Genomic DNA, 12666 nt, shown 5'->3' with positions numbered 1-12666 from the left:
AATTTAAAAAAACGCAATAGAAATTCACTGCAGGTATATTGTTTGTATAGAAACTTACTGGAGTTCAGTGCAGTTGTGCAGAATGATTGCACAAGGATGTATACTGTACGTAGACTATATCTAAAGTCTTACGTGATTCTGCCACTTTGGTCCATATTTAGTTTTAATGTTTTGGGGATAATATACATGTTCTAGTGCAGTCTGGATGATTATTGGCAGATCTAAAAACACCAGGCAACATTTTAAAATGTTCCAATAATGTTTCTTCTGCTTCCATCTCGTGTCCATGACTTGTGTTGGCACCAACCTCATCCTGTGACTACGTTTCTTTAGGCCCCGATCCTGTTTCACTCCTGTGACCTACCTATTTCCAATGATGAGATTCCCCTAAATGTAGATCAGTATAGCAAAACACAAAAGCCAGCACTATTAAACATTCAAATAAAAAAAGATATAAAACATTCCTGTGGCCCCACCATGGCCCTTACATTTTTACCAACCTTGAATCTCTTCTTAAATAGAATTGGTTGGTCTCAATACAGCAGTCGTACCTTTTGAATAATAGTGTTTATTCTGCTCTCATCAGGGGTCATGACTTTTTTAATGTCAGCCTCTGAATACAGGCTTTAAATCCGTATTGTATAGATTTTTTTTTTTCTACTGGCCAACATCAGTGGAACACATGCTACATGTCATGACTGGTGTCACGCTTGCATGGAGATCTCAAATTTGTAATGTCGTGGGAAAATAGTGGAGTCAGTAATATTCTCATTACTGCTGACAGAAGGTGATTATTTGAGAGAACAGTGCTGTGACGAATGACGTATTTCAGAAACAAGGTCCAGACTGAAAATAAGTGGAATTGCTCTTTTAACTGATTTGTTTTGACAATTTCCAGCCTCTTTATCCGTGATCAATTTCATACCGAAACAAAGCAATTGTCGTGGTACTGAGTGCCACTGTGGGCAGGGTGAAGAAACGGTGGCCAGCATCAGCAAACCCATTCAATGCTACAATAGCCCAATTTAATACCAGAGGTGGAAAGTAACTGGATAGTTTTTAATGCCGATACTTTGTTCCTCGTTTTCATTTTATTTCGCTTTTTCTTTTACTTAAATGTATCGTTTTTACATTTTACTTTGCAGACTAATTCATCAATACAAACTACATTTGCATTAGAACATGAAGTGTATTATGCAAAGTAGCATTTGAATAAAACTGACAAATAGACTTTAATAGCAATGATATTTTTTCTTTGAAGCATTCAAATTGTAGTAAATAAGCTTCAAACATATCCTGTCATTTTAGCAACAATAATATACTGATCTCTTAACAAACTTAACAGTTTAAGTCAAAAAAACAATGTTTTAACAAAAACAAATGTCGTAAGCATTTCATGTGTCCCTTTTGAAGCGTGAAGCACCTGTTGTTAGATCAGCCACATCGTGGTGTTTTTATCAAAGGTCAAATGATGTGTTATGAAGGAACCAGGCCTTTGTTTGAATCTGAGGAATATTATTGATGATTCCCTTTGACCTTCACATTAATATACACTCCGCAGCAGTCACTTAATGTCAGTCAGTAACATGCTCTTACTTTAAAAACAGAACAACACTTTCCTTCGGTCTTTGTCTTCAGTTTTACATTCTGTGTAAAGTGTGAGGCAAACAACATGACCCGTGGATTTTTAACACTGTGGCAGCTCACGAGCCATTAACTTCCTTCCAGTAAGTTTCATTGACAGCTACTTCACATTACAAGACAAAGTAAAACCAATTGCTTATAAGGAAGTATTGCTTTATTGTTGCATGTGCCACACAATTAAACTTGAGTAAAAGTCCTCTGTACTTCTTCCACCTCTGAAAATCTATTTAGCCCCTGTTGAAAAGGCTTGATGAGAGAATCTGAGTGGTTATTTTGAGAAAAAATTGTCAGAGCAGCAAAGTGAGACCAACAACATGGGCAGGGGGAACGACACTTCTCCAGACTCTCTCTCTCTCTCTCTCTGTCCCTCTCTGCTCTGCCTCCTCTGTTTGTCTTTGTATTCTGTTTCAGCCTCATTACACTCGTTTTTTTTTCCCCCCACTGCTCACCCTCGCTCCTCCTCTCTTTTCTGTGGCACTAGACCCTCTATGGTTTGACTGAACCATCTTAAACATACATGCATGTAATATATGTGAATTATGAGCATATATCTGCAGATAATGGATGTATGTTTTTGTATGTGAGAGTAACACAATTACTTGTTGTGATGTTATGTATTTATGCATGGTTAGGCTGCTAACACATGCTAATAGTGTGGACAGTTATATAAGGGTACGTAGGATGTTGGTTTGAGATTGTGTAAAGCATTTTTTGATTAACAAAAAAAAATCCAGTTTATGGACAGGAATTTTGTTGAAGACTGCCATAGAATGTTAGAAAAAATACTAATCATAGCTAATTATGTTTTTTCAGCATACTTGTTAGGAAACATTTTGGTTTTTCCCTGTGTCATGTTATCAAAGATTTACTACTGCTGTCCTTGACTGTAATTCCCTTCCCCTCCTGCAGGGCGTCATTGTGGAGCTCCTGTGTGGTTTTGCCCCTCCTGGCCCTCACTTGGATGTCGGCTGTCCTCGCGATCACCGATCGGCGCTCTGCTCTCTTCCAGATCCTTTTTGCCGTCTTTGATTCACTGGAAGGCTTTGTCATTGTCATGGTGCACTGCATCCTGCGCAGAGAGGTACCTCACTGCACCACTGACCCTATGCCCTATGAATTCACTTCTTCTTGATTTAGTTTGGGACTGTAAATGCTTTCTTTTGTGTAATGATGGTATTTTGTTGAAGTTTCCATAAAAACTAGTGCAGGTCACTTCTACGTTTAATTAGTCAGGCAGCATTTGAATAGTTGTTTTGTCTGCAAAGTCAAATTTCTCACGTCACTCCAAGAAGGTTCCGGGTCCGAACCTGCCGACAGACCGGGGGTTTTCTGTGTGAAGGTTATTGATTCTGACTCTGGAGCGGAATCTGAGTTGGAGATTAATTTTCCTGTAGATGTAAATGTTAGGGTGGGTGGTTGTTTGTATCCGTAATATTAGCCCTGTCAACCTGTCTGAGGTGTACCCCGCCTCTCACCCAACATTACCTTCGTCTAGAACAAGATATCTTGACAGCTGGAATTTGAAGATGGGGTAGGATCCTGAAGGGATGATTACTAAGGATTTTGATAAATCCTAGACCTTGCCTCTGGCTTTACCAACAGCTCAAATGATCCCTTAATCAATATGGTCATGATGTGCCATTGTCCAGAGTGTCCTTAGCCCTAAAAAGTGCATCCTAGTGTTTGTTTTATTGATTAATCCCTCGCAGCCAAAAGTCTATTTAGCCATTAAACTCACTGGATCATGAAATATCAGGACACATATAGCAAGCACATGTCAGTGAACTCCGGCACCACCTACACATGCTAAAATGTGAATTCTGCCCACAAGATCATTGAAGGTTTGAATGGCTGTGACATTCCTTTAGCATTCAGGCTCCTAATAAGATGAACTAATTTTAGTTTAATGATCCTCAAGACCCTTGTTTTTATCTGTAGTGCTGCCATCAGCACTTTTATCCTTGTGAGGCTTTGTCTTGTGCTGGCAAAGTCTATATATACACACGTTGATAAAAATTCCTACATTAGTAAAATAGTCATGTCCTCTTTATCACCCTGCTGTTATCATTCACTTATTTATTCCTGTCGATTTAGCAGTTTTTCTTTGCCTGTACCTCGCTCCTCCTGGAACAATATCACCCTGAACTGGTGGATGTGAAACATCTTTGAATTGCAACTTTAAACAACAGAACAGCAAAGTAAAACTGCATCAAATTGTAGAATGAATCTTAAGGATTTGCTCCAATTTCCCCTTAAAGCGACAGGGTCATGATTGTGGTCTGTGAAGTATGTGATGTCAAAATGTATTGAATGGGAATGCTGTGGGGGCAGATGACTATGACAACTCCCAATGTGGAAAACCCTTATGACTTTAATGATATATATAATCTGTTGTCCATGACCATTGTAGTTCTGCAGGACTTTGACCTCCACCAGGACATTTAAGTCCAAGGCCCCAAAACTATAAATTAGTTTGATCGATCTAATACATTTAGCGCCTCAGTCAGTGTTTGCAAACTGACGTATTTATTAAAGAAGTCACATCAGGATTTCATTTGCCAGCCTGTACTAAGATGTCGTGGTTTGTTGCAGGTTCAGGAGGCGGTGAAGTGTCGTGTAGTGGACCGGCAGGAGGACGCAAACGGAGACTCAGGAGGATCTTTCCAGAATGGCCATGCTCAGCTCATGGTAAGGATGTGGATATGCTTTTTTTGTGGTTATTTTCAGCTTTTAATTGATAAATTGCTATCACCACTATTATTAATTATTGACAGGATGTGTGCAGTTGACACAATAATTACTGTTTTCTGTCCTCAGACTGACTTTGAGAAAGACGTGGATATGGCTTGCAGATCAGGTAAGCTGTGGGTTGAGTGAGTTTGATTCTGTGTTTGTGTGTGGATTTGATCCGACTTCGGGGACCGCTGTTTAAAAAGCTACAGATGCCTCTTTGTGCCTCTTTTCACCACTTCAAATTCGCCAGCGCTGTCGTAACAGATGTGAGACATGTTCTCCCTCAGTTCTGCACTTGTGTCTTACAGTCAGCATCACAGCAGCCTCCTTTCACCAAGGAGTTGTTTTGACAAGAGATACAGCACATTACTGCTGCACAACACAGTTTAGTCCAGGCTGATGGGAGAGGGATGAGCATGTGCTGAGCAGTTATAAGCAGATAAATAGGGCTGTCAGAGTCTCCTACACTGCAGCTGTATAATTAAGTCCCACCCGACAGTGCCACATCAGATACTGGCTCGGCTCTGATATCTGCTGGGAGTGAAAATCTGATTATCTCTCGAGACAGGATATCAAGAAAAGCATCTGGAGAAGAAAAGCTATTGAGACACAGACAGGCCCGATTGAGAAAAGGCAGGGAAAAAAAGAGATTGTTTATGTGGAGGATGGGGCACCAGCAGCATGCATATGACGAGGCCCGGTTTTGTTTAGAAGACCTTTTTCAAAATCTAGTTTTGCATAGTGCATATTACTGTATAAATGTGTTGAATTGACTGAAATGACACAGTATAAATCACAGTTAGAAAAGGACTGGGGTCAGTAGGGAACCACATCTAATTTCACAGACACTCATACCCTCAAGCAGGTGTCCAGCCACGGTCCAACAGTTCATCTCAGATTGGTTTTCTGTCATTCTGTTGCCACCAGGCACTATGAAGCGCTCGTCTCTCCAGGGGGAGGAGAAAGCCTCGGCTGGGACCCTCACCCTTCAGAAGGGTTCTAACTTCAACACCATGCCAGCCAGCATGGCTAAGGTTCACCTCCAGAACGTGGCCGACTACAACTGTCACACTCTGACGCTGCGCAGGGAGAAAGGCGCGGCTAAGGGGATCAGCACAGAGCTACCAGGCGCCAAATCCATCTACATCTGCGACGGCGAACTCTTCAAGCAGCTGGACGGAGAGCTGCCTCGGGGGAACGGCGAGGGCAGCAGCTCTGAGGGCACTGGCAAAGGTCCGGGATACGTCATTCTACCGACCAACAACACGGGCACTCTGAAGGCAGCCAAGGGGAAAGAGGAGCAGGCGGCCAAGTATAACATCGGCATTGAGCAGCTGCCTCAGACCAGGCTCATCCACCTGGCCAACTCTGCCAGCGGGGAGCCAGTGCCTGGCTTTGGGCTGAAGACCCTGCCTGCCGACCAGGTCAGTGTGTCATGCTCTGACAGAGACTCACCTGCACACAACCTGCAGCCCAGAGACTCCCATGTGGCGAACATCATGTGTGATGGGGGAGACTCCGGAAACTCTGGTGTGATGTCTAAGAGTGAAACCGTCTCCACGCTGTCCATGAGCTCACTGGAGGTAAGACACCACTCAAATAATTTGCATATTGTTGTCACAGTAATGCATCGTCAGCCTCATACCTATTATTTAAAATGTGACATGCATGTACAGTTTTGTTTTGTACTGCTACTACTTACCATAAATTCTCAAATATTTTGATCGCAGCTATATTCAGAACCAGGCCTTTACTTGGTTTTTAATTTGTAATTTCCCATATTATGAGGATATTTATTTAATATATTCTAGTGAGACATCTCCCTGTTCTCTGATCTGTTGTTGTAGAAATTATATATTAATACCTTTTGCTGACAATGCCTAGATTTAAGATAATATGAATTTTCAATGCACCAATCCCATCGGTACAACAACAGGCCCCACTGACCACTCTGCTGTTCTCTTTTAACACGTACCTTTTTTCACTAATATATTGCAATCTCTTGTGAGTAGCAATTTTATTCATAATGTAAGAAAGAAGTTGTTGTGAAACTTAATAAGTTAGTAAGGTGTTGCCTTTTGATATTTTGGATGTGGCAGGGAGATACGTCCTCTCTTGATGTCTCTTGTTTCTAGAGCTGCGAAGCTTCTTTTAGTAACAGACATGATGCTTTACTGGAAGGCTTTTAAAGTGAAGCATCTGCAGGAAGTGTTGAGTTCCACAGGTAGTGGCTGTGAAGGTGGAACTGATTGTAATAAATTAGTGAAAGAAAAAAAAGGTATTTCTTTTTAACAGTAACAGCAAGTAAGTGTCTCAAGACTCTGTTGTCCTACTGATGGAATTCGTGCTGTATGGAATGATGCTATGCTGAATTTACTATGCAAGATACATTTCAGATAATTCCATGTGATTTTTTAACTTGCTTTTGTTTGAGAATTTACAGTAGCATCACGTTGGTAAACATCACTTTCTTCTCATCATTCTCTCAATACAGGGACATCAATCTTTTTTTGTTCATCATCTATTAGTTTGCATGGACTACAGCCATCCATACAATAAACATTAGCGAACATAGTAAGATTCTAAAACCTTGCTCTACAATCATATATGTGGCATGTATGGAGCCACGGGCTTAAGTCTGATCAGAGTTGATCAACTGAGCCACAGATAAACTGAATAGTTGACCGTTATGTGAGATAGGTCTCCTCAGGGAACTGCTGTCCGACTTTTCTTGTATGCCGAGGTCATCCCCTCTCTGATGCTAAACACAAGCCAACTTATTACATTCATGGCAAAGGCTAGATCATGAAAAGCATCCCAGCATTTTCTGGCCCCATGTAAGGACAGCATCTTTAAAAAGGTTAGTTTTCACTCAGCTCCTCGCTCAGACAGCAATGGCAAGTTGAGATGACTCAGTGATCAGCACACAGCAGCCTGGACATCTGCCTGCTGGTGTCTTTTCACTTCGGGGCAAAACACAATCCCATAATGCCGTGTGAGGCGGCAGCTGACACAGCTACCGAGCAGCCTGAAGGTCAGGTTTTCTTTCATCACTCTGTGACGGAGGACTTAAAGGTCATTCGGTCACAATCTGTTAACTGCAAACTTGTGCCAACAGGGTCAGAATGACCAGCAGCAAACCTTGTTTCCACCCATATGACTCACTCCTCTTCTCTGAGTCCCAGAAACACCATTTCTTGACTGGCTGATGTGGGGATACACAATGAAACACTTACAAAAAAAATAAGGAACTCAGGACACATCTTTAATCTCTCTGTCTCATCTCCCCCCAGAGACGAAAATCACGCTATGCAGAGCTTGACTTTGAGGTAATTTTAGTCTTCTTGATTCCTACAGAGCTTTTTTAGACCAAAAAGCTGATGTCTCTAAGCTATTCAGACCTCTAGATGTTTGCATATATTCATGACTCAAAAATTTTGGGCGGGACTGTAGTGTTGAGATTAAAGACATTTCATGTGAAGGGGGTAAAGTAGGATTGATGGTAGGCTGTGCTGTTTGCCTTGTGCGTAACGTGCAATGTCCCTGTGTAGAAAATAATGCACACCCGGAAACGCCACCAGGACATGTTTCAGGACCTGAACAGGAAGATTCACAGTGCAGACAAGGATAGAGAATCTCCACCTGTTGACGCCAAAGCTGCCAAAAGATGGAGTGTGTCCTCTGCCAGCAGTGACAAGACCAACATGAGTGTAACTAGTTTGACTTTATTCTGTTCTGCCCCCTCCCCCCCTCCCCTATTTCGAATATTGTTCCCCTTTTTTACTTAGCACAAATCACAACACTTGAGTAGGTTGTTAAATAGATGCAGCCATTTTGAAAATTGCATCTGCTTACAATGCCAGTGCTAGAAGAAATTAGATGTGGGGAGAATCTAGAGGCTTAACTGTGGTAAGTCATACAAACTGCAATTTCCAAACTAAGCCAAACAAACCGCATCACTTGGAATCAGCATTGCCAGGTGTACAATAATTATCCTACTTGTTTATAATTTTGCCCACTTTGCAAGGTATGATCAACAATATCTCATAATGTATGATGATTTTGCGACACAGAATGAGTAGTTTTAATCAGTCAAGGGTATTTCACTGCCTAACATAATCAGGGTCGTAAAATATGGCTCCTACATCTGCATTTAGGCATATCTTCTCACATATTCTTCCAGCCAATCATGCTTCATTAACCATCAACATGAGCCTATGTTAAGTTTGAGCGAATAAGTTGAGCATGTTATTGATATATTTTCTATTTAGATGCCGAACAGGCTCATGATGCCATTTTACATGAACATAGACTCATGAGAACCAGTGGTAAAGGACAGCATGGCTTTCTTGTCCTTTAAGATTGTATAACATATCTTGTGCATAGGCAAAGATGAGTGTTATACTTTCACTTACACTTTAGTTTTCAATGTTGGGACTTTTCTATTTGAGTGAGTTCAGAAGGATTACCTCCTTTAAAAACAAACAATGTGGTTACCCAGGTAGCCAAGGTGGTTTTGCCCAATGATGGCCCAAAACCATCAGGCCAGAAGAGGTTACTCAACCCAAGTCTGGTTGCCACACTTGTGCCAAACCCGGTTTGAATGATGCTCCAGAGTTAGCCCAAGTACAAGTACTGACGGGGGTCCAGAAGCTCAAAGTGAACCAGGATTGCCAGCACAGGGCCGTCTATAATATAAGATTATAGCATTATGTAATATATTATAATTAATCTACACAACGTGATGAGGCAATAGCTAATGTTTTATTTTTTTAATGTACGTTGAAATTATGAATGGCTGAAGATATATATTACACTAGCCAACATCCTCAATCATTTTGCAATAGAATGGTCAAAGAATGAAACAATCGATTTTGTTACTTATTTTACTAGTGAGTTTTAATCCTGTCCAAACCTCAAAAAAGCACAGAATGCCACTCAGCTGACGTTGTTGCAGGATTGAACAAGACTACCTCCCACTAAGATTCAAAATATGCAACATGGCTGAGGTGATTTCTTGCTAAAAAATGATTCGTGCAGTTTTCTTTTTTCCACTATAAACAAGGGGAAACTTGGCTGAGACTTGATTTGTTAGGTACTAGTTATCAACAGCAGGAAATCACATGTTGGCTTTGTAGCTGCAGTCATCCCAAGGCAGCAGTTCCCATTTCCTCCTGCTGCAAAATCCCTCGATCTCCATTTGTTTCACAGCTTTGGAGTCAGGGTATTCTCTGGCTTAAGGTCAACCTTACGTCCAACATATCAAGGCTACAGGAATTTGACACACAGTACACAGTCAGATAGGTTCTACCTCTCTCTCTATATCTATATATCCAATAGATATATCTATATATAGATATATGAACATTGAATGTAATAATAATACAAGAGGCAGAGAGATCATCTTCTCCACTCTGGGTACAAGATGTGTTTTGAAAATGAGCTCATCAACCACAATCATATTTTTATCCCAATCTTTATTGGCATGCTAGCTTTTTGCATATTCAATTTTATAGACTGAACCAGTTTTACGTTATATTATTTGGGTTTGTCAAACTGTTTAACAGTACAAAATATTTGTTTCCACTTTCTTGCCAAGAGTTAGCTCAACAGCTGGAACCGAAAACTCGTGTTGATCACCACAAATTGAAGAAAATTTGCTGCCTAAAAATTCACGAGAAAAAAAACTTGTTTTGTACATTTCAATTGGTATCCAAATTAAACCTATTAAATTGTGCACTTTTAAAGTCCTGGTAGATGCATTATTTGGACTTTAGACAGAGGTTAGCTTCCATGCTTTATACTAAGCTCGGCTACAGATCCGTGCTCAACACAGAGAGTGGCAGCGATTTTATCGTTCTTGGCAAGAAACTGAAATTTGTTTCCTCTTAAGGCAGCATGAGGTAAAGTAGTTCCACCAAAACAACTGAAATACATCACAGATTTGATCTAAGACAAACAAGCCTTTTCACTATATCCTCCTCTCATCAGGACAAGCAGCAGACCCCAAGTAAGAGGGCGTGGGAGGGCATCAGGAAGACCCACTCCCCCCCATCCTGGGTGAGGAAGGACCTGGAGACAGTGGCAGCCTCTCCTCTGGAGCTGCAGACGGTGGAGTGGGAGAAGACCAGTGCCACCATTCCTCTGGTGGGTCAGGAGATCATGGACCTGCAGACAGAGGTGTGACCCTGATAATGGCCTCATACGTACGACTCTTTTTTTTTTTCCACGGCTCTCCGACAAACAAGCAGACACACCACATACACTGCCCTGCTCTGTACTTATACTCAAAGGCTGGATGAAGCCCACTGCGAGGAGCGTGAGGGGGAAGAAGGGTGAGGAGGAGAGAGAAGCATCACAATATCCGAAAAATCAATTCAACCAATTAAAAAGAGAGAATGGGAACACAGTGTCTTTCTCTATCGTTTCATTTGACGTTTGGACTGTGTTTCTGTCAAAACAATACTCGTCATCTTCTTGTATATGGTCTCAGATACCATGCTGGCTTACATGGGAGACAGGTTGCCAAAGCCGCTGATTCAGCTGCTGTATCTGCATCATGTAATAAACAGCACAGCAAAGGTAATCATGCAATGTTTACCCCTGCATTAAATGGTTACAGTGTAATAATCATGATTATGTCTCTTTTTTTCCACTGTTGAGAGTATTGCTGTTTCCGCTCTCTCTTTCTCCTGATGAACGCTTAAGTTGTACTTGGCTCGAGATGCCTCTGGATCTATTTCTTTGTCATCGATCTCAAAAGGGAAAATTGAACAGGGGTTTGAGGAGGCAGACTGCCAAACATACATCCATGTGCCCCTCAATGCTGTCGCCTCCCCTCCTACAGCTCTCGCCAATTCTTTTGGCTCCAAGACTTTATCCCCCGATCCCTGCGGGGCAAGGTTGGCCCTGCAGCAACAGGCAGAGGGGAGGATGGAGAAAAAAAAAAAAATCGAAGACATCGACTTGAGTAGAATTGGCAGGTTTCCTCCTCATCAACAGAGACCTCAGAGACGCCAGTGAGCGGGCCGCTGGGCCCTGCGCTCTAAGCGGCCCTCAACGTCAACCTCAACCTCAGCCACACATGGAGGGACAACATGGACATCAGTGCATCCTGTTTCTTGATGTATAAGCAGGCTTGGTACAGTAGTGCAAAATAGGACAGTGTTTCCAAGATGCTAAGGAAAAAGGTGCTTGCGTGCGAGTGTGTATATGTATGTTGAGTAATAGAAGGTACAGACGGGGCCAAATTAAAGGATAAGTCGACGTAGATTCTGTCTCTGGAAGTTTCTCAAACTGCATTGCAGGGATGGAACACCACTCTTCCAAAGAATATTCCCTCATTTGGTGTGGATGGTGGTGGAGGGTGCTCTCTAACACCCTGAGATCTGGTCATTGTCAAGGCCATATTGACCCCGCCACCCTGAGGTCGGGGCAATTGTCGTCAACTCATTTTTCAGATTTCTTCCTTAAATTTGTCACCCGTCTGTAAATGATCCATAGATCTATAAATATTTATGGTTTGATGATTAAAAGTGATGCTTAATACAAGGCAGAGTTTATGAGAGGGATGGTGGTTGCACACAGAGAAAGCACAAGGCTCATTTGGAGTCCTGATGTACAGCATTGTAATTATTTCAGAGTTCTACAGAATGGATTTTAGCCTATAAATATCTTTCTTACTGTGCTTGGGGATAGTTGTTATCATTATTATAAATATGAACATAATTATTCTGATACTGATCCTCTCATCCCCCCCGTCCCTTCAGGTTACTGGACTATAGGAGTGTTCTGTATCGCAATGTAACTGTGTGTTTTGATATCACCGCCAGTCACTCCCTCAGATCTGTATTTGTCGGAAAAAAACCCTGACCACCGACCCCCGACCGCCAACCTCAGACCCCCTGATGTGTGACCCACCTTGCCACACATAGCCCCACCTCCCCTCACTCCCCTTTTTATTTTCCTGGGGTTGACTCTTTGTTAATGTACAGTTTTCAGAGCACAAAATGAATGTGTCTTATTTCTAATAAAAAAACATATCTATATAATAAAGCATCAGTCCTCTTGTTTTCTCAAGTGAAATACAAACATGATCAACTCTGGTTTTACTCACACCCACTGCTTTTCAGTTCAGTTGTGGTAGAAAAGTTGAGAAAACCTCAACATCTCTACTGGCAGCTCAGGCACCAGCCAATCAAACTGCATTTCAATCCAATAGACAAGTGAAGGTCACGTTAATGCAAATTCAAGTCATGTTTGACATCAAACTGGTTAAGCATATTATTT

The 12666-nt window shown here is 41.6% G+C and overlaps 1 protein-coding gene across 6 annotated transcripts in view; it reads left to right on the top strand.

The window, feature by feature from the left end:
- Positions 1-12432, top strand: part of adgrb1a (adhesion G protein-coupled receptor B1a) — a 156235-nt gene extending 143803 nt beyond the window's left edge. For 4 of the 6 annotated variants that reach the window (XM_047340994.1, XM_047340993.1, XM_047340991.1 and 1 more), the window contains 7 exons: positions 2554-2725; positions 4237-4332; positions 4462-4501; positions 5305-5960; positions 7671-7706; positions 7929-8087; positions 10369-12432. In XM_047340994.1, the coding sequence (XP_047196950.1) occupies positions 2554-2725; positions 4237-4332; positions 4462-4501; positions 5305-5960; positions 7671-7706; positions 7929-8087; positions 10369-10563 (1354 nt within the window). In that variant the 3' untranslated portion in view covers positions 10564-12432. Of the gene's footprint in view, positions 1-2553; positions 2726-4236; positions 4333-4461; positions 4502-5304; positions 5961-6871; positions 7707-7928; positions 8088-10368 lie in introns of those variants that run through there. The other 2 variants (XM_047340995.1, XM_047340996.1) reach the window with 2 other exon arrangements.
- Positions 12433-12666: the final 234 nt, after the last annotated feature.

This window comes from Hippoglossus stenolepis, chromosome 8 (assembly GCF_022539355.2).
Source record: "Hippoglossus stenolepis isolate QCI-W04-F060 chromosome 8, HSTE1.2, whole genome shotgun sequence".
In the NCBI taxonomy this organism is placed as follows: domain Eukaryota; kingdom Metazoa; phylum Chordata; class Actinopteri; order Pleuronectiformes; family Pleuronectidae; genus Hippoglossus; species Hippoglossus stenolepis.
Note: the sequence above shows the minus strand (reverse complement) of the source record. Positions and strands in the feature narration are given on the sequence as shown.